Source organism: Protopterus annectens, chromosome 6.part0, assembly GCF_019279795.1.
Source record: "Protopterus annectens isolate FY-2018-M chromosome 6.part0, PAN1.0, whole genome shotgun sequence".
In the NCBI taxonomy this organism is placed as follows: Eukaryota; Metazoa; Chordata; order Ceratodontiformes; family Protopteridae; genus Protopterus; species Protopterus annectens.
The window spans coordinates 858,007,586-858,026,739 of NC_056737.1; the positions used below are offsets into that span (position 1 = coordinate 858,007,586).

Sequence of the window (19,154 nt, forward strand, 5' to 3'; positions counted from 1 at the left end):
GGATTCATCTAGCCTTTCCAGTCAGAGTCAAATATTGATTTACTTTGCGTCTTCTAGTCCTGCTCATTTCCCTTTACTAGGGCTATCTACTTCTACCTCTGGCAATAAATCTGGCCGACCCCCCCCCCCCATTAACTTCCTTAGTACTTTAAACTGGGGAAGATCTTTGCCAATGACTACAACATGAGAAAATTGGTCTCCTGGGCTACAGGATGTAAAGACTTGCTTAAGACATTCGGCACTTCTACTTGTGCTAGAGGGCATTCCATCTTCTTTCCATGTATACACATAATTTCAATTTTCTGCCTACGTGTTTTATGTTTGCAAATATATTGTGATTTCACGACTGTAATCATACTTTTGAGTCCAGCAATCTAAGTAATTCTTTCCCTCCTACTACAATTGCACATTTCATAAGTCTGGTACAAACACAACAACAGAAAGCAGATTCTGAACATTGAACAGCTAACCATTCAGCACTGGTATACTTCTCAGGCAAACATTGCTTAACAGACTGCTGATTAGTATTAACAGTTTTTACAGGTATAGTATTGCTGTCTTTTGCTGCGGTAGCGTTGTCGCCTCACAGTAAGACGCTGTCCAGTTCGATTCTCAGCTAGAGCGTCTTCTGCGTGGAGTCATGCGTGAATGGGCGTACCTTTGTTGAAGGTTGTGCATCAGGGCTGGTAACTCGGCACGTAAAAATCAACTACCAATCAATAGCGGACCGGAGTTCCGCTGTGGCGACCCCTAACCGGGAAAAGCCGAAAGACACAAGACACAACAACCTGTATAATATCTGGCTGTATGTCCTTTTCTACAGCATTCAGAACAACCTGCTCAAATGAAAATGATTTCTTGCAGTTACAGGGATAGAAGCATTCTTAAGTGAAGTCGTACTACTAGTCCTTTGTGCATTCAAGTCTGATTTACAATCTCTAACTTCATTTAGTAATGAAAGCTCAGCTGCAACAACTAGCTGATCAGACGATAATGGGTCAATTTACATTATTTATGTGAAGTTCTAGCCACATTTTAAAAACATGCAACAAATCTGTCAATGGAGCATTTACCAATCACAGACCACACTTCAGATAAATCTTCAGTCCTTGCTAAAATCCTTTGTTTAATCTGGTAATCATGCACATCAGAGTATTCCTAATCCATGTAGATATTTAAGGTCATGCTGCATACATGTTATGAAAGATGTCAGAATTCTGGTTCATCCTGACAATGGCAAACTTTCTATTTCATAGTTTCATAGATATACGTTAGGCAAATGTCCACCATGGCGTTTAAAAGCCCTGCCATGTAATCCAACCCAAATTATTAGGAGGGGGTATGTTAGGAAGTTTCATGAAGTTATGTGGGGGTATGTTAGTTTGGTCATTAGTCTGCATCTATCAGAGACATGGGGGTCAGACCGTGTGTGAATTCCAATTGCTCATTAATTGTCAAGGTTATGCTTAAATTGGGTAAGCCTTCATGTCATTCTCATGTCCAAGCTTCTTCAGGAGTCTACTTCAACTCTGGACCCCATGCTTGGATGGTTGGTTAACCAGAAAAGAAATCTGCTCTTGAGGCTTAGAAGATGTTGATTTGTGACAGCATACATCTCCTGTGTAGTGACCATGAGGTGTACATTTCATTTGACAGTTCTTGCTTGAAGCTGATGCAGGTGTTGGTCAGAGGTTGCACGCATCTCTTGAAAGGGCACAACAGATAGTACTATAATTTTACTAGAGTTTACCAATGGCTCAATCAGATTCTTCACTTTTCTTGCAGAACTCGGTATACAGAGCCAGTAAGCACAAAAACTAGTCTCTCTCTCTCTCTCTCTCACATACACCGCCAACTATATTCAAAGTAGCCAATACACTCTAACACAGTGCAGGTTTCTTCTGTGATTTGATATTCTACAAACTGCTTCTAGCCGGGAATATAACTCAAGGAAGCAAGTAGCTTTTGGTAAAGTTTACATCATACAAAAAATACATTTTTGCTGACTGGAAATACCAATGAAGTATACATGGTGGCTTCAGACAAACAAAGTAGTCACCATATTCAGCTTTATGATTTAGAAAGCATATTTATTGAGAAAAACATGAACATAAATACAGTCTGACAAAGTCACATAAATTCATCTTTCAGGCAGGCTTCTGAGAGTACAGCAAACTGTTGCACTTAGACGTACTATTCTTTACGACTCTAGCAGAGTAGATGGCAAACATAAACCAATACTTAGAGAGATCTCTACACAGCACAGTAGTTCTCTTCCTGATTCTAGAAACATATATGTGTACATGTATATAGATACAAGTCCAGTTTAGTCATTTAATGAAATACAAACGTGTGTGTGTGTGTGTGTGTGTGTGTGTGTGTGTGTGTGTGTGTGTGTGTAGGTCCATTTTTGATAGTTTTTGTACCCCCTTCACATCATCTGTATTTGCAAACATCCTGATCCATATACAAGCTTCTCCATCCTTCTGCTCTCATCACCACATCCACATACTGATCATTTAATGATCCCCTATGCAGACAGAAATATTGTCTGCTTTTATGTGCAATGTGCATACTGTGCACCCTACTACTCTAAGGTAGATGGTCCACATAGCCGAGTAAGCTTTCATCAACTCTGAAAAACAACAAAACTTTATATGAAAAGCTTATTTTTCTCTAACTCGCTGTTTAAAACATCTGGACTAGCTACTAGTAAAGAATGCATTTAAATCCATAGAACATCAGGCCATCTTCTACTAGCAGCATCACACCCAGTGTATGCTTACTACAACATTTAAGGGATCATTATGGTCATAAACAGATGCACATTTTTGTCTTATTTTAATGTTCCGTGCAATACTTATCTTTCCACAGCTCTACAATACAAGATAGCCTGACAGGACCACATATAATGAATATTGCAGTTTCAGCTTCTTTTATTCACACCAAGAATTCTGTCTTCAGAAAATATTTCCCCACCCTGTCTTGTGCATCTTTGTTCCATTAATTTATAATGGCAGTGCACAGAACTGCCGATTAGTTCTGGACTCTCCAGTCAAAGTTCAACTTCCAGTTATTCACAAATGTATGCACTCTGACTTCATGTACACAAACTTTAATGAACATTTACATTCAGTTCTAGAAAATGTTTAAATAACATTGCTTTTTGGTGAAGGCCAAGTTGTCTTGCAATTAGTTAGATGAAGGAACACCTTCCATTCACCACCTCTGTCAACAAGACATGTCAGATTTCCTGAAATTTCAGCCTCATTTGGTCCTGACAATGCAAAGTAAAAGTGCTATGAATCCTCTGAGACAAAGGATTTATGACTGCAGCTAGAAGGATGGAAGGACATTCTGAAAAGAAATGTATTTTGCTGCTAATTATCCTTTATGAACTAACAGACCTCCAATCCCAGCAAATCTATTATCTGTACCCTATTACCTGTGCTCCAGTTAAGCTAAATATTAATGTTTCCTTACCAGTAAATTATGAAAGCAAGACTGACATTTCAGAACACACTTTCTGAATGGTATTAAGAACACCTATCAAAAAAGTCTGCAGTAAAATTGCTGATATAAAATAAATATATTACTAGTTTAGCAAATTGACTTAGTGATACCTCTGTAGTAATAATGCTATTCAAATACGAGTGTCCTGTTAATGTTTCTGTTTTGCTTTTAGTCTGAAAACAAAAAAAAAAACATACACAATATATTTTAGCACTGACCATTTCATCATGGACAGCCTCCTGGCAACTGAACATACAAATGAAAGTTCATACAAAATGAGAATATTTTTTTTCAGTTGGGAGGATTCACTACTATAATGACAGTTCCCTTGCACCCAAAACTATTTTATACACAAACTCAAATGTCACTACACAGAGAGGAAAGTTATAAAGCAGTTTTGTAAAATATGGATTCAAAAAGCTGACCATAGACTTTACTGCTCTAAAGTGGTCTAGAATCGTATCAGTTCCAAATAAGGAATACTTACCTGCTATCCAATAAATAAGATCCCTATCTAGCTGTCTTTACACATTTGGTAAATATAATGCATATAAATTAATTGTGCTGTATTTATTGGTTACCTTTTTAAAACTGTCAGGATGAAAAGCCCTGTGATGATGTTTTTCAACTGACAGGGTGAAAAGCTTTGTTAAATTTCTGAGTGCATTGCTGTTAGACAATTTCACTGTAATGACATGAATTCCCTACTGAATATGAACCATGCTGTTCCCCCAAAATGGGAATTCACAATTTTAGTAGGACCAAACAAGTACCAAAAATGAAAAAAAAAAAAAACCAAATAAAAAGATTAAATAGAAATTATGCAACTTTCAAAATGAGGTAGTATTCTTGTTTGCTCATAGTGAGTGATTTACAATAAAACAAATTTCTTTTTAAGTTAAAGCTGGAACAATCCAGGTTTAATAATGGACTTTTTCTCCAAGTTCACATTATTTACGTGATGATGATATAAAGGCAGCATCCTGAAGCTCATACTTAGTCACTCAAAATCTAAGAACTTACATATTGATTTCGTAAAGTCATCTGCTCTTTGCAACCTTTTGTTTCATTTCGACAATAGATCATAAGACCTAGAATTTCTCTTTTGCAGCAGTTATCATTAAATACCTACAGAAGAAAGTGAAAAACGTTAGCCAGGAGTCCTAAACTGCTTTCATTGCAAATAAACAGAATCACACTGATCTTTATGGCACCTCCTGAAATACTAACAAATCCCATTAATGATTCAGACTTCTTAAATTTTACACATAGTAACTTATCCAATACTAGCATTTTATCCCTGATGACTACAAGTCCCTAGACATAACAGATTAGGTAACATACTTGACTGATCTTTTTTCATCATCAAAATAAATATAACATTATGCAGTAATAAAATAAAACAAGGAAAACAAAAGTGTTTGAATAAAGGATTTCAATGATCATGTCCTCTGCCACCTATTAAATTTCAAATACATTTCTGGACTCATTGAAAAGCCTTTTCAGATTTAGAGCAAATGGTTCATAAAGCGCATAAGCCGCGGTAGTGCAGCGATTAGTGTTGTCGCCTCACAGCAAGAGGTTCTCCCATTCGATTCTCGGCTGGAGCGCCTTCTGTGTGGAACCTGCATGTCCTCCCTGTGGTCGACTGACATTAAAGACATGCAGGTAGGTGCGAGTGTGAATGGGCATGCCTTCTTTGAAGGTTGGGCGTTGGGCTGGCAACTCGGCACCGTAAAAATTCACTGCCAATCATGAGCGGACCGGAGTTCCGCTGTGGCGACCCCTAACCGGGAAAAGCCAAAAGAGTTTGTAAAGTTCGTCATCAGTAAAGTTGTGGCTGTAAGACCATACTAACATTGAAAACAGGCATGCTGATTTCAGTAATCCTGCTTCAGGTCAGATGACTTTGTTAATTGCGTTACAACCTCCAACCCCAGCTTTATAAATATTTCTGATGGGGCCACAGGACACTTAACCCTGCTAGAGTGCCCAGTGTTGAAGCACTAATATTAAGCAAGTTTCATTCTAACTCTGAAACCATATATAATCAACAATGTTTTCTGTTAAAAAATTATGCTTGCACTGGGATGTTTACCACGGAAATAATTACAGATTTTACAATAGCAATTTTTAGGAGTTCTATAAATAAAAAAAAAATCACAAATCATTAGCATTACAACATGACATACATGCAAAATATCTTTTTTTTCTTTTTGGAAAAAAAAAAACTATATTGATCAGACACAAAAACATTGTGAAGAACAGAATCATGAACTATTTACACAGATATAAAAATACAGATAGTCTAACAAAACCATAGTTCAACAACATGCTAAATGCTCTTTTTTGCACTTGCAGAAAAAATGAAAACATTTAACATTCTCTTTACAATTTCATATTCACAGCAACATGCATAGGTAATCCTGACACTTAGTAACATACAATACACTTTACTCATTCCTTTCCATAGTCAATACTCAAACTTTATACATCCCTCCACTAAAGTACAGTTGTGTACACATACCATATTGAGTGTATTCACTGTTGCAGTCATTACATTTGGGTTATCTACCTGCAGGTAGCCCTCAGCCGGCCTGAATATCAAAGTCTTGGATTCCTGCATCGGATGCTGTCTCTTCTTCCATGACGTCAGGTCGTCAGGGGTATAAAACATGCAGCCGACACCATTACATCAGTTTTTCTTGCCCCAGATGTCAGGTGCCCCCATAATGGAAAGCAATTATATGTTAGGTTACAGCTCCAACAAAAAGCAAATACACCAGAAAGCTAAAATACACTAAACAAGAAGAAAAGTATAGCCAAGAGAAGTCTGGGTGCTGGAGGGAGGGTAACCAGGACTGCAACGGTCAATACACTCGAACATCTACATTTATGGTAAGTGTACACAAAGTACAGTTTTGTACCTACCATAAATGTAGATGTTCGAGTGCTCATACAGCTGCAGTCATCACAGATGGGTTATCCTGCCGTCAGGCGGGTCCTCGGTCGGCCGAATTCCAAAGTCTAGGTCCGGCGTCGGTTGTCGTCGCTTCTTCCCTGACGTCAGGGCGGCAGGGGTATAAAAGAGGCAGCCAACGCCATTTTCTTCAGTTTTTCTTGCCCCAGATGTCAGGTGCCCCCAGAAGGAATGCAAAACATAATATTATGCAAACATGCAATGTAGATAAATCAAAAAACAGTAGTTGCAAGCAAATACACCATAAAAGAATACCCCAAATAGGTTGTATGATAAAGGTGTTTGTCATAAGGCCTGTCCTAAGAGGGGATGGAGGGAGGGTAACCTGAACTGCAGCTGTATGAGCACTCGAACATCTACATTTATGGTAGGTACAAAACTGTACTATGTTCATCGTGCATACAGCTGCAGTCATTACAGATGGGTAGAATCCCAAAGCTAAGTAAGGGTGGTAGGCACTAAGTGGAACTAGGAGGGGCTAGGATGCCCTGCAGGACTGCTGCGGCAAAGCCCGCTCTAGATTTTCAGTATAGTGGAAGGTGGTAGTGCTTGGAGAAAGTGTGCACTGAACCCCAAGTAGCTGCTTCCAAAATGTCCTTGGTAGGGACCCCCCTGAGGAAAGCTGCAGAGGTAGCTGTAGCCCTGGTGGAGTGGGATCTGATGTATACAGGCACAGTTTTTCCATGAAATGAATAACAAAAGCGTATGCAGTGGGCTATCCATTTTGAAATTGTCTGTTTGGAAATAGCCTTTCCTTGAGCACCTGTAGCATAGGACACAAAGAGCTGCTCAGATTTCCTGAATGACTTTGTTCTGTCCAAGTAATAACGAAGTTGTCTGTGAATGTCCAAGGAATGTAGTAGTCTCTCCCCTTTGTTCTGTGGATTTGGATAAAAGGTAGGTAAATGAATAGTCTGATTCAAAGCTACACTGGATACTACCTTTGGCATGAAGGTAGGGTTGGTTCGTAAGGAAACTCTGTCCTGATGGAAAATGATGAATGGTTGCACAGCCATGAGGGCCTGTAGCTCCGAAACCCTGCTTGCTGAGGTAATAGCCAGAAGGAAGGCTGTTTTCCACGACAAGTATTGTAGCTCTGTTGAAGAAGCCGGCTCAAAGGGAGGCAGGGTCAGCTTTTCCACTACGAAGTTGAGGTCCCAAGCTGGGACTGGTGGTTTCCGTGGGGGTTTTATATTTTTTGCCCCTCTGAGGAACTGCCTTAATAGAGGATGTGAGAATAAAGGAGGATTTGTATTTTATTGTGCAGAAATGGCTGAAGCGTGGATCTTGATGGAGGAGAAGGAAAGGCCACTGTTTAACATCTCAGCTAGGTACTGTAAAATTTGAGGTATATTTATTACCCAAGGATTCTGGCCCTTTTCTTGATTCCAGGAACAAAATTGTTTCCATTTGGCGGAGTAGGCTTTTCTAGTAGAGGGTCTTCTGACCTCCAAGATAACATCCTGCACCTCTTTGGAGAGGAGAGTCTGTTGGGAAATTAAGGTATTCTCCATGCAGCTAGATTTAGGGTTTTGAGCTGGCTGTGAAGGGTTTTGTAGTTGTGCTGGGACAACAGAAGAGGAACTAGAGGTAGGATCCATGGTGGGGAGTGTGTCAGGCTCTTTAGGAGAGGATACTAGTGCTGTCGTGGCCAGTCTGGAGCAATGAGAATCATTTGTGGCCTCTCTGCTCTGGCTTTTAATAGAACTTTGGTCAGTAGAGGAAGAGGCGGGAAGGCATAAACTGTCAATGTTGTCCAATTGAAAGAGAGTGCGTCCACTTTCCAGGCCTGTGGATGATAGGTCCTTGAACAGAATTTTTCCAACTGGTAATTTCTGTGGGTAGCAAATAGATCTATGTCTGGCTGTCCCCATGCCTGAGTTATCTTTGAGAAGACTTGAGGATGCAACTTCCATTCATGTGGGCCTGTCATATTTCTGCTTAAGTTGTCTGCCAGTGTGTTTTCCTTCCCTGGCAGGAATTGTGCCTGTAGTTGAAGATGTAATTCCAATGCTGTGTTCCACAGGGTCATGGCTTGCCTGCACAGGGGGTATGAATGAGTTCCCCCCTGTTTGTTTATGTACCACATGACTGTGGTGTTGTCTGTCCTTATCAATAGCTGGCCTGGATGGAGTAGGTCTTTGAAGGTCATAAGAGCATTTTGCACGGCTAGCATCTCCTTTTGGTTGATGTATAGGTGCTTCTCTTTTTGGGACCATTTTCCCTGAATGTACTGATCTGCCATGTGTGCTCCCCAGGCATATTCTGAGGCGTCCGTTGTGATGATTTGAGTTGCTTGAGGTAAACAGAAAGGGAGACCTGTGTTTCTTTGGCATGCTTGAGCCCACCACAAAAATTCCTTTTGAAGGCATGGAATGAGTGGTATAATTGTTTCCAAGCTGTGGCTGTGTTGAGACCATAAGTTTTTTAGGTACCATTGTAGTTTCCTCATATGCAGCTTTGCACATGGTATTAGTAGGATGCAAGATGCCATGTATCCCAGAGCCTGCAGGACATTCCTTGCAGTTAGTCTGGTGAAAGTTGCCATTTTGTTGAAGTATTGAGACAGTTGCCCTTGTTTGTCTGGTGTGAGGTAGGCCATCTGGGTGGTTGTATTTAAGCTGGCACCCAGGAAAATTATCTGTTGAGAAGGTATTAGTTTTGATTTCTTTTTGTTCACTGTGTATCCCAGGTAGTTTAACAGTTTTATTACAAACGCCAGATGCTGCAATAAGATGTCCTTGCTGTCCGCTTGGATCAGGCAGTCATCCAGATATGGGTAGATTTGTATTCCTTGTTGTCTGCAGAAGGCAATTACTGATGCCAGGCATTTTGTAAACACTCTGGGTGCAATAGATAAGCCAAAGGGCAATTCAGAGAATTGGTAATGGGTTGAACCTGCAAGAAATCTGAGGTATCTTCTGCAATCTTGTCCGATAGGGACATGCAGGTACGCCTCCTTGAGGTCCAACGTTACCAGCCAAGACTCCTTGCCCAGCATGGGAAGAAGCTGCTGTAATGTGAGCATCTTGAATTTTGGCACCTGTAGATATGTGTTTAGGATGGATAGGTCTAAGATGGGTCTCCAATCTTTGTCCTTCCTTGGTACCAGAAATAGTCTGGAATAAAAACCTTGACCTTGCAGGTACCTCTTGAATTGCTTTCATATCCAAGAGAGCGGAAATTTGTCTTTGTGCCTTTGCCCATTGATTTTGTGGCAGGTTTGGAAAGCCTCTCATTTTTGGAAGGGTGTGAAAGTGGAACCTGTAGCCTCTGTCTATAATGTCCAGAATCCATTTGTCTTTTGTAACAATGTGCCAGTTTTTTGAAAATAATGCCAGTTTTCCACCCAGGGATGCTGCCATTATAGCTTTGTTTGGCAGGCATAGGGGGAAGTCATTGTGTCTGAGGCAAGAAAAGTTTCCCCAACGGGGTACTTAGATTTAAAGAACACTTCGGCTGAAATACTTTCGTAAATCTCAGGAGCTGGCCGACCAGTACTTGCGAACTGCTTCTGCTTCGGGCACCGCGTGGCAAGAAAGACTGAAGAAAATGGTGTCGGCTGCCTCTTTTATACCCCTGCCGTACTGACGTCAGGGAAGAAGCGACGACAACCGACGCCGGACCTAGACTTTGGAATTCGGCCACCTGAGGACCCGCCTGACGGCAGGATAACCCATCTGTAATGACTGCAGCTGTATGCACGATGAACATCTGTACTATGTTTTTCGTGTTTCACTGTTGCAGTCATTACATTTGGGTAGATTCCCAAAGCTAAGGAAGGGAGGAGGAAGTCAGAGAGCATTAGGACCAGCTATTGTTGTTGTTGTGTCTTTAGGCTTTTTCCCGGTTAGGGGTCACCACAGTGGAACTCCGGTCCGCTAATGATTGGCAGTAGATTTTTACATGTTGAGTTGCTGGCCCTGACACACAACTTTCAATGAAAGGAAGCCCATTCACGCATGTCTCTTTTTTTTTTTTCCAGACAAAAGACGCTCTAGCTGAGAATCGAACAGGACAACGTCTTACTGTGAGGCGACAACGCTACCGCAGCACCACCACTGCAGTATTAGGACCAGCTATTAAGCCCTGCAAAACTGCTGTGGCAAAACCAACTCTGGATTTAGAAAAAATAGGCATGTGGTAATGCTTGGTGAAGGTATGTACAGAGCTCCAGGTAGCAGCTTCTAGGATGTCCCTGGTAGGGACACCTCTGAGAAAGGCTGTAGAAATAGATGCAGCCCTGGTGGAATGTGATCTTATCCCCTGTGGGGTAGGTTTTCCATGGTGCTTATAGCAGAAAAGAATGCAATGGGTTATCCACTTAGAAATGGTTTGCTTTGAAATGGCCTTCCCTTCTGCCCCTGCAGCAAAGCCGACTAGCAGCGGTTCAGATTTTCTGAGAGGCTTAGTCCTGTCCAAATAAAATTTCAGTTGCCTGTGCACATCCAAAGAGTGCAGTATTCGTTCTCCTTTGTTTTGTGGATTTGGGAAAAAAGTAGGCAAATGAATGGACTGATTAAGGGCCACACTAGACTCCACCTTGGGCATAAAGGAAGGCTTGGTCCTGAGGGACACCCTGTCTGCATGGAAGATGATGAATGGCTCCACTGCCATGAGGGCCTGTAATTCAGACACTCTTCTTGCTGAAGTGATGGCTAGAAGGAAGGCTGTTTTTCAAGAAAGGAATTTCAACTCTGCAGTTGCAACTGGCTCAAAAGGAGGTAGAGTGAGATTTTCCAATACAAAGTTAAGGTCCCAGGCTAGGGTAGGGGCTGTCCTGGGTGGTCTTAAATTTTTGGCCCTCTGAGGAATTGCTTTAGCAGAGGGTGAGCGAAGAGGGGTGGTTCAGTCTTATGAGTTGAAATGACAGAGGCATGAATTTTAATTGATGAGAAGGAAAGGTCCTTGTGGAGCATCTCTGTTAAGAACTGAAGAATATGTGGTAAGCTGGGCACCGTTGTGCCCATCCCCTGAGTCCGGCTCTAGGAACAGTATCTTTTCCACTTTTCAGCATAGGATTTTCTAGTACTAGGCATCCTTGCCTCCAGAATGACATCTAGCACCTGCTTACTGAGGGATGCTATTGGAGAGCTCAAGGAATTAGCCAGGCTGCAAGGTTCAGGGTTTGAAGTTGAGGGTGCAGAATCTGGCCCTCTTGCTGGGACAGCAGGGAAGGGGTCTGAGGCAGGTGCTATGGTTCCAGCAGTGACATACTGTGCAAGAGGGGGTACACCAGTGTTGGCGTGGCCAGTATGGTGCAATCAGTATTGCCCTTGGTCTGTCTTGTTTGATCTTTAGCAGAACTTTTGAGAGGAAAGGCAGTGGGGGAAAGGCATTAACTGAGAGGCTTTCCCAGGTGAAGGACAGGGCATCCACTTTCCAAGTTTGACTGTGGGAAGTCCTTGTACAGAATTTGTCCAATTGGTAGTTCTGACGGGAGGCAAACAGGAATCTCTGGATTCCCCCATTTGTTCCTCAACAAGATGAATATTTTGGGTTCTAGTTTCCATTCCTGTGGATCCATGAGATTTCTGCTTAAATCATTTGCTAGTGAGTTTAGTTTGCCTGACAGGAATTGAGCTTGTAGGTGTACTTGGTAGCTCAAGGCTGTGTTCCACTGAGCCATGGCTAGTCTGCAGAGAGAGTACGAGTGGGTTCCCCCCGCTTGTTTATGTACCACATAACTGTGGTGTCTGTCTTTACAATAATTGTCATGGAAGAATGTGGTCCTTGAAGGCTGTCCGGGAATTCTGTACAGCTAACATTTCTTTTTGATTGATATGCAGGTGCATCTGACTCGGGTTCCATTTGACCTGAATGCACTGTCCTGCCAAGTGAGCCCCCCATGCATAGTCTGATGCGTCTCTTGTTAGGGTTTGGGTGCCATGGGGTAGAGTAAATGGGAGCCCCTTGTTGTGGTAGCAGGCCTCTGCCCACCAAAGGAACTCTGTCTTTACGCAAGGAATGACAGGAATCATTGATTCCAGGTCCTGAGAATGTTGACACCATAGGCTTTTTAGATACCATTGTAATTTCCTCATATGCAGTCTTGCATATGGAATTAGAAGAATGCAAGAGGCCATGAACCCCAGGGCTTGTAGGATTTTCCTTGCAGACAGCTGGGTCTTTGTGGCCAGTAGTTTGAAGTAGGCTGTCAAATAAACTTGTTTTTCTGGCGTGAGGTAAGCCATCTGGGAAGTTGTATTCAAGCTTTCTCCCAGGAATACAATTTGTTGGCAGGGTACTAGATGAGATTTCTTTTAGTTTATGGTGTACCCCAGTGAGGTTAGAAGTTTCTTTACAAATACCAGATGTTTTATAGTAGCATGTCCTGGCTTTCTGCCTGAATTAGACAATCGTCCAGGTATGGGTATATTTGAATATTTCTTTGCCTGCAAAATGCAATGACTGGAACTAGACACTTTGTGAATACCCTGGGCGCAGTAGATAAGCCAAAGGGAAGTGCAGAGAACTGATGGTGCATGCAGCCTGCTCTGAAGCGTAGCTATTTCCTGCAAGATTCCCTTATTGGAATGCTCAGGTAAACTTCCTTTAAGTCTAAGGTTGCCAACCAGGCATCTCTGCCTAGCATAGGAAGCAGCTGTTGAAGTGTTAGCATTTTGAATTTTGGGATTACCAAAAAGGTGTTTAGAATAGAGAGGTCCAGGAAAGGATGCCAGGAGTTGTCTTTTCTGGGTACCAGGAAAAGTCTTGAGTAAAAATCTTGTCCCTTTTCTTCTGCTGGGACAGGTTGAATAGCCCTGATACTTAGAAGAGAGAGAACCTGCTGTTGAGCCTCTGCCCATGGATTTGGGGGTAGGTCTGGCCAACCGTTGGTGGTGTGGACGTGGAATCTGTATCCTTGGAAAACTATATTTAAAACCCATTTATCCTGGGTAATGAGTTCCCAGTTTTTTGCATGCAGGGCGATCTTTCCCCCTAAGGGAGCAGGCAGTTGAGCAGGGCTTGGAAGGTTTAAGGTTAAGTCATTGTGACATTTTTCCATAAGGGGGTGTCTTACTACTTGCAGCTTTGGAACTGGGAGGCCCCCACTGCTTAGGCCTGTGAGTACCTTGAGACTATAGCCTAGGTGGTCTGCTGTTCCTGGGTTTGGACTGAGAAGGCCTGGAAGAGACAGGAAAGGACCAATTCTTAGAAAGCCAATGCTTCCTAAATCTAGGCGGCTGTACTTGCAGGAGATATTTAACAGTTTGCATAGATTTAGCTTTTTCCTCCATCTTTTGTTGCCAAACAGACGGTCTTGGTTTAAGGGAGCATCCAGTAATTTAGCTCTAACATGATCTGGCAAATTTTGCTCCTTAAGCCAAGCATGCCTTCTAAGTACAGACCCAGTGACAGCAGCCCTGCAAGATGCTTCTAGAGAGTCAAAACCACATTGCAAAGTATGTTTACCAACTTATTCAGCAGAATGCATTAAATCCTGTAATTCTTTATTTTCAGCACAGTCAGGAATCAACATAATTTTCTGTTTAAGTAGTCCCATAATATGCTGCTGCTACTTTAACATATGAAACTGGCAGTTTAAGGCCCTAATGGCCAAAGTAGCAGAAGTGTATACCTTCTTACCCCATCTGTCCAAGGCCCTGGAATCTCTATCAGAGGGGGTAGGGTTTTTGGCAGTAGTAGCCTTAATGCCTTTAGGTCCTTGGGAAATGGTCTCTGGGTCCGCAGTAGGATTCTTGAAGAGGAACTTGCGAGAGTCAGTTACTCTGTAATACCCATCAGGCTTCCTGAGAGCTGGAGGTAAATTGTCTGGGGCCAGACTAGATTCCAAGAAGGCATCATCTACAATGTCCAGGACAGGAGGGATAGCTAAAGGCCTGTGTTGAGGGAGGAATAAGAATTCCCTAAGCCTCTTTTTGAAGTCAGAGTAATCCTGGCTTTCCCAGCGGAAATGCTCCCTAAGAGTGTGCAAGGTTTCACCAAAAGAAAAATCTTCTGGAGGGGAAGCAGAGGGAATGTAATCCTCTGCATCAAAATCCTCATAGGTAGATAAGGGCAAATCCTGGTAATCAGAAGAAACAGAAATTTCAGAAACCTGATCAGAAGAATCAGAAGGAAAATCAGTTCTAGGTCTCTCAGAGGGTGAAGGCTGGTTCCCCTAATTAAAGTAATAAGGTCTTCAGCCATTCTTATCATTTGTTTTTTAGGCATATGGGCCTGACCGTGCGGTTTGGACGTCGGTTTTCTAGGCGTTGGTAGAGTTTTGAAGAAAAAGATGGCATCGGTTTGAAATGCAAGTCAGTAGGCCTGAATACACCCTCAGAAGCCGCTGCCTGCACAGCGGCTCCAGACCCATCCAAGGTAGAGACATCCGCAGGTTCCATAGTTGAAGAAGCATCTCAAGGCATACCGGACTATGGAATGGGTCTCAGTAGAGGCCTGTGAATCTGAAGTAGCAGGTATCAGGGGCTGCGAAAGCGCCTCACTGAGTACTGGCGAACTGGCGACTAGCTTAACGGAGGCGTCGTCGGCAGCTTTGGACCTATGCGGTCTGTCTCTGTCTTTATCTTTATGTTTTTTCGGAATGTTGGTAGTCGGATGGCTTACCGAAGCCATTTCTGGATAGTTAAACTAAGTATCAAAATAATCTACTGCAAAAAGAAACTGACGACGAATAGTCCGGAGGTTGAATAAGGCACAAAACCGACAGCGAGGACGTTGTGGTCTGGGCCTAAGCAAGGAATGCAGTACGAATGAAAATCTTTATGAGGTATTTGCTTTCCACAGGTAATACAATTGTTAACTTTTACTGACATCGGTTAAGAGCAAGAAAAAGGATCCCCATGGGGGTACTTAGCTTTTTTGAAGACTTAGCTTTTTTGAAGACTTTGGTTCTGAAACTCGAAAATGAAAATTTCAGGAGTCGGTGACCGGCACTTGCGAACTGCTTCTACTTCTGGCACCGCACGGCAAGAAAGAGTGATGTAATGGCGTCGGCTGCATATTTTATACCCCTGACAACCTGACGCCATGGAAGAAGAAACAGCATCCGATGCAGGAATCCAAAACTTTGATATTCAGGCTGGCTGAAGGTACCTGCAGGCAGATAACCCAAATGTAATGACTGCAACAGTGAAACACGAAAAACATCACTGTGTTCATCCTTTCTGCTTACTATTTCATCATTTTAAATATAAGTTGTACAAGTCTCATGTATTTTATCTTTAAAATGAAAAAATTGCAAGCAGAGAGAATGAACACGGACAACCAATGTTGATAAACTACTAAGTTGGTAACATAGGGGTATTCACAATTGCGAATATTGAGAAGCCAAAAAAAAGATTATGGACCTTTAGTCAGGAAATGTTAGCAGTACAGGTTCAGCTTTACATCAAAACTTCTATTGTACTTTTCAGTGCAATGTTTCAGCTTCCAGTGCAATTAAATACAGCAGCTGAATATATGTATGCATGCCTGATCAAGCATCTCTTCTATAATTACCTTTTAATATCAGAAATTAATCACTTAAGTGTAATGCTGAGATAGATTAGATATATTTCTGAAATAAGCCATTTTAGTAAAAAAATGTCCCAAAACAAACAAATGTGAAATAAAATAATTTACCTTGCCCATGTGGATGACATCTTTACATGCTGTACAAAGTGGGTTAGGAGAGCTTGAGGAATAAAGACAAAATAAAACAAAGTTGACATACTAGAAGTTGTATGTTGTAAAACATTGCTGTCTCTCTCACTCTTATTTGTACTACTTATCAAGATCAAGTTTTTGCAAATCAACAGATTGAATAATGGGCCACATTAAAAATTATATATACTGTAGGACCTTCATCACATTAGGACACTATTAAAGTAAAATTAACTCATAAAATAAAACAAGGCAACTTAAACATGTAACATATTTTGGACTGCAGTAAGGAAATATTTAAAACATGTTTCAAAATCAAGGTACTTTCTGTAAGCAAGAATGCCAAAAAATCAAGGTACTTTCTGTAAGCAATAAGCAAAACTGCCAAAAAAGTACGATAACTAGTGAACAACTATCAAGTATTTTATTTAGTCTTAGCTATGATACAACTAGGCAGATATTTTCAATTTTGGGGATAACCTAGGAGAAGTTGCAAAGACATTCGTCTGGAATGTTTCTCCCTGGGCCTCCACTGAAAACTGGCTCATTGCCGTCGGATTTTCCTGGTAAACAAATGTTAAATAAAATAAATAAATAAGTTTCAGCCTGGTAAGTAAACTGATAGGTATGAAAAGATAATACTGAGTACCTCCAAACAAAGTAAGATGATTCTGTGGCAATTCTTCTGTCATGTCTCTCATTGCGCCTCTAACCTCCCTCAACAACAACCCTGACAGTCTCCTTTCCCTTCGCTCTTTTCTGACCCTTCTTTCTACTTCTGAATGATGTCCATTAAAACTTGTAAGTTACTTAACAGAGTCATCTTATTCTCTACATGGTTTAGGAGTGGACAAAAGTTACACTGACTGCTCATATTACCTTGTCTGTCACAGGGACATAGTCAGGTATACTGTTTACATTCAGTTAAGTAGGTTTATGACTATACAGGAAAGTACTAGGGCAACTGGCCTCCAGACCATTGCAAGTTTAACCAATAAATCTTACTTATAACTTCCCTCCAGACTCAATGAAGGCGAGACAAAACAGACCAGGGGAGAATCTGAGGCTGCCTATCAAATTATGTAGGCTTATAGGTTCATAGGTTGGTATTAGACTATCGGCCCTAGGGCCTGTACAAGCCTAGCCATAACAATTCTCTGGCTATTTCTTCCCACAGTATTTACTTCCCTGGACCCCTGTCTAGCACGGCAACTGATGTGATCCCCGGGGTAAATTTCCTATCTCCCATCCAGTCATCAAGGTTCCTTTTGAAGAGGGCCAAAGAGGCGCTCTGCTTGACATGTACGGGCAGTCTATTTCAGCGTCTGGGGAGTCTCTGGATCAGGAACCTATCCCTCAAACATGTTTTGTTCATTGTGATGACAAGGTTTAGATTCCTGGAGTGTGTGTCTCTGTGGGACTGGGATTTTTTTAAGAGTAGCAGGTCCCAACAGCTCTGGGTTTGACATGGCCTTGTATGTTAAGCAGAGATCGCCTCTGAGCAGACGATATGTGACAGAGTATAGGTGGAGTTTTTTTAGACAGTCAGCATAGGGCGTCTGCTTTATGCCTGGGATTCTTTTAGTGAGGGATTTCTGCAGCCTTTCCAGGTGTTGCAGATGTCTTTGAGAGGTGCATACCAAACAGGGTTTTGTATTCTATAATGGGTCTAATGAAGGATGAGTACAGTGGGACAATGACCTCCTTTTTTTCTAGATGAAAAGCCCTTAGTGATGAGCTGTGCCACATAGAAGGATTTCCTGACTGTTGTGGCGATGTGGTTATCGAAGGTGAGACCACTGTCCACCTGTGTCCCTAAGGCTCTTATCACGCTTACCCTGAAGGTAGCAAGGATGCTGTTTTGCTCGACATGTACTGGAAGACTATTCCACTGGTACAGATACTTTGGTATTACTGTGATAATGTAATGATTGAAAGCAAGGCACGTTGCCATATTAGCCTGCATCAGCTCTTGAAATTCCGTTGTGGGCCTGCTGAAGTTTATGTTGCAGGGACTACGAGATAAACAGAATGATTTTAATAGAGAGAGAGGCAAGTATGACTTTACAGTAGTTATTGTACATTCTGTTAGGAATATTTTTGTTCAGTATAATTCACCTAATTTCATGTTGATTTTTTATCACAGAATTATTTTTCTACAAGTCAAACCATATTTGACATTAAACAAACAAGCAGAGAGGCAGCAGTAGATTGAAATTGTCCAGCAGAAATAACAAAATTCTCCCGTAACAAAACTTCCAGACACCACCACGGCAAATGCGATGCTTTATAACTGAATTTCCAAACACCACCACAGCAAATACGATATTTTATATCACCATCAATACGATACTTTATAGCAAAGTTTCCAAACACCACCACAATACGATACCTTTAAACACTTTATTACACCATAAAAATAAAACAGAAGCTTCTTGTAAGTGCTTTCGGGTTATAACAAACCCTTCATCAGACAAATGGTTATCTCTCATAGTACCAACATTTAAATATCTAAAGTTGGCACCAAAAAATTGCCTTAAAGAAATACTGACCATTTGCAAATGTCAATATTAAAAACGCTTACCTAAATCATCTCTTTCTAAACACATTAAACATTCATAAGTATATTATATTAAAAACAATGTATTAATCAAATGGTGACATACTAAAAATGAATAAAGCAAGAAACTAATATAAATAAAGCATTCATAAATTAATTCATAATGTAACAAAAGAAACATTAATTATTAAATAATGCCCATTTGTAATACATATATTTATATATTGAACGCAATCATTATTCATTATGGCATATATTAAATACCTATATAAATATCAAAATCAAATATATTATCAAAAAATATATTGTCAAAAAATATATAAAAATAGGAATCATATAATAAATAAATGAATTCATATTATATTATAATAAATATACTAATATATGTATATTAATAAATAAAGACATATTTCTAAACTTTAAAACACTTTAAAAATATATGTAAGGTATAGTATCATGGTTTATGTTTCAATGGTCTATTACTCAGAA

At 40.9% G+C, this 19,154-nt stretch overlaps 1 protein-coding gene across 1 annotated transcript in view; it reads right to left on the reverse strand.

Annotated features, from left to right (window-relative positions):
- Positions 1 to 19,154, reverse strand: part of TRAF3 (TNF receptor associated factor 3) — a 793,845-nt gene that overhangs the window by 221,674 nt on the left and 553,017 nt on the right. The window contains exons 3-4 of the mRNA XM_044074528.1: positions 16,085 to 16,136; positions 4,537 to 4,641 (exon numbers count right to left, since the gene is read on the reverse strand). Of these exons, the coding sequence (XP_043930463.1) occupies positions 4,537 to 4,641; positions 16,085 to 16,136 (157 nt within the window). The remainder of the gene's footprint in view (positions 1 to 4,536; positions 4,642 to 16,084; positions 16,137 to 19,154) is intronic.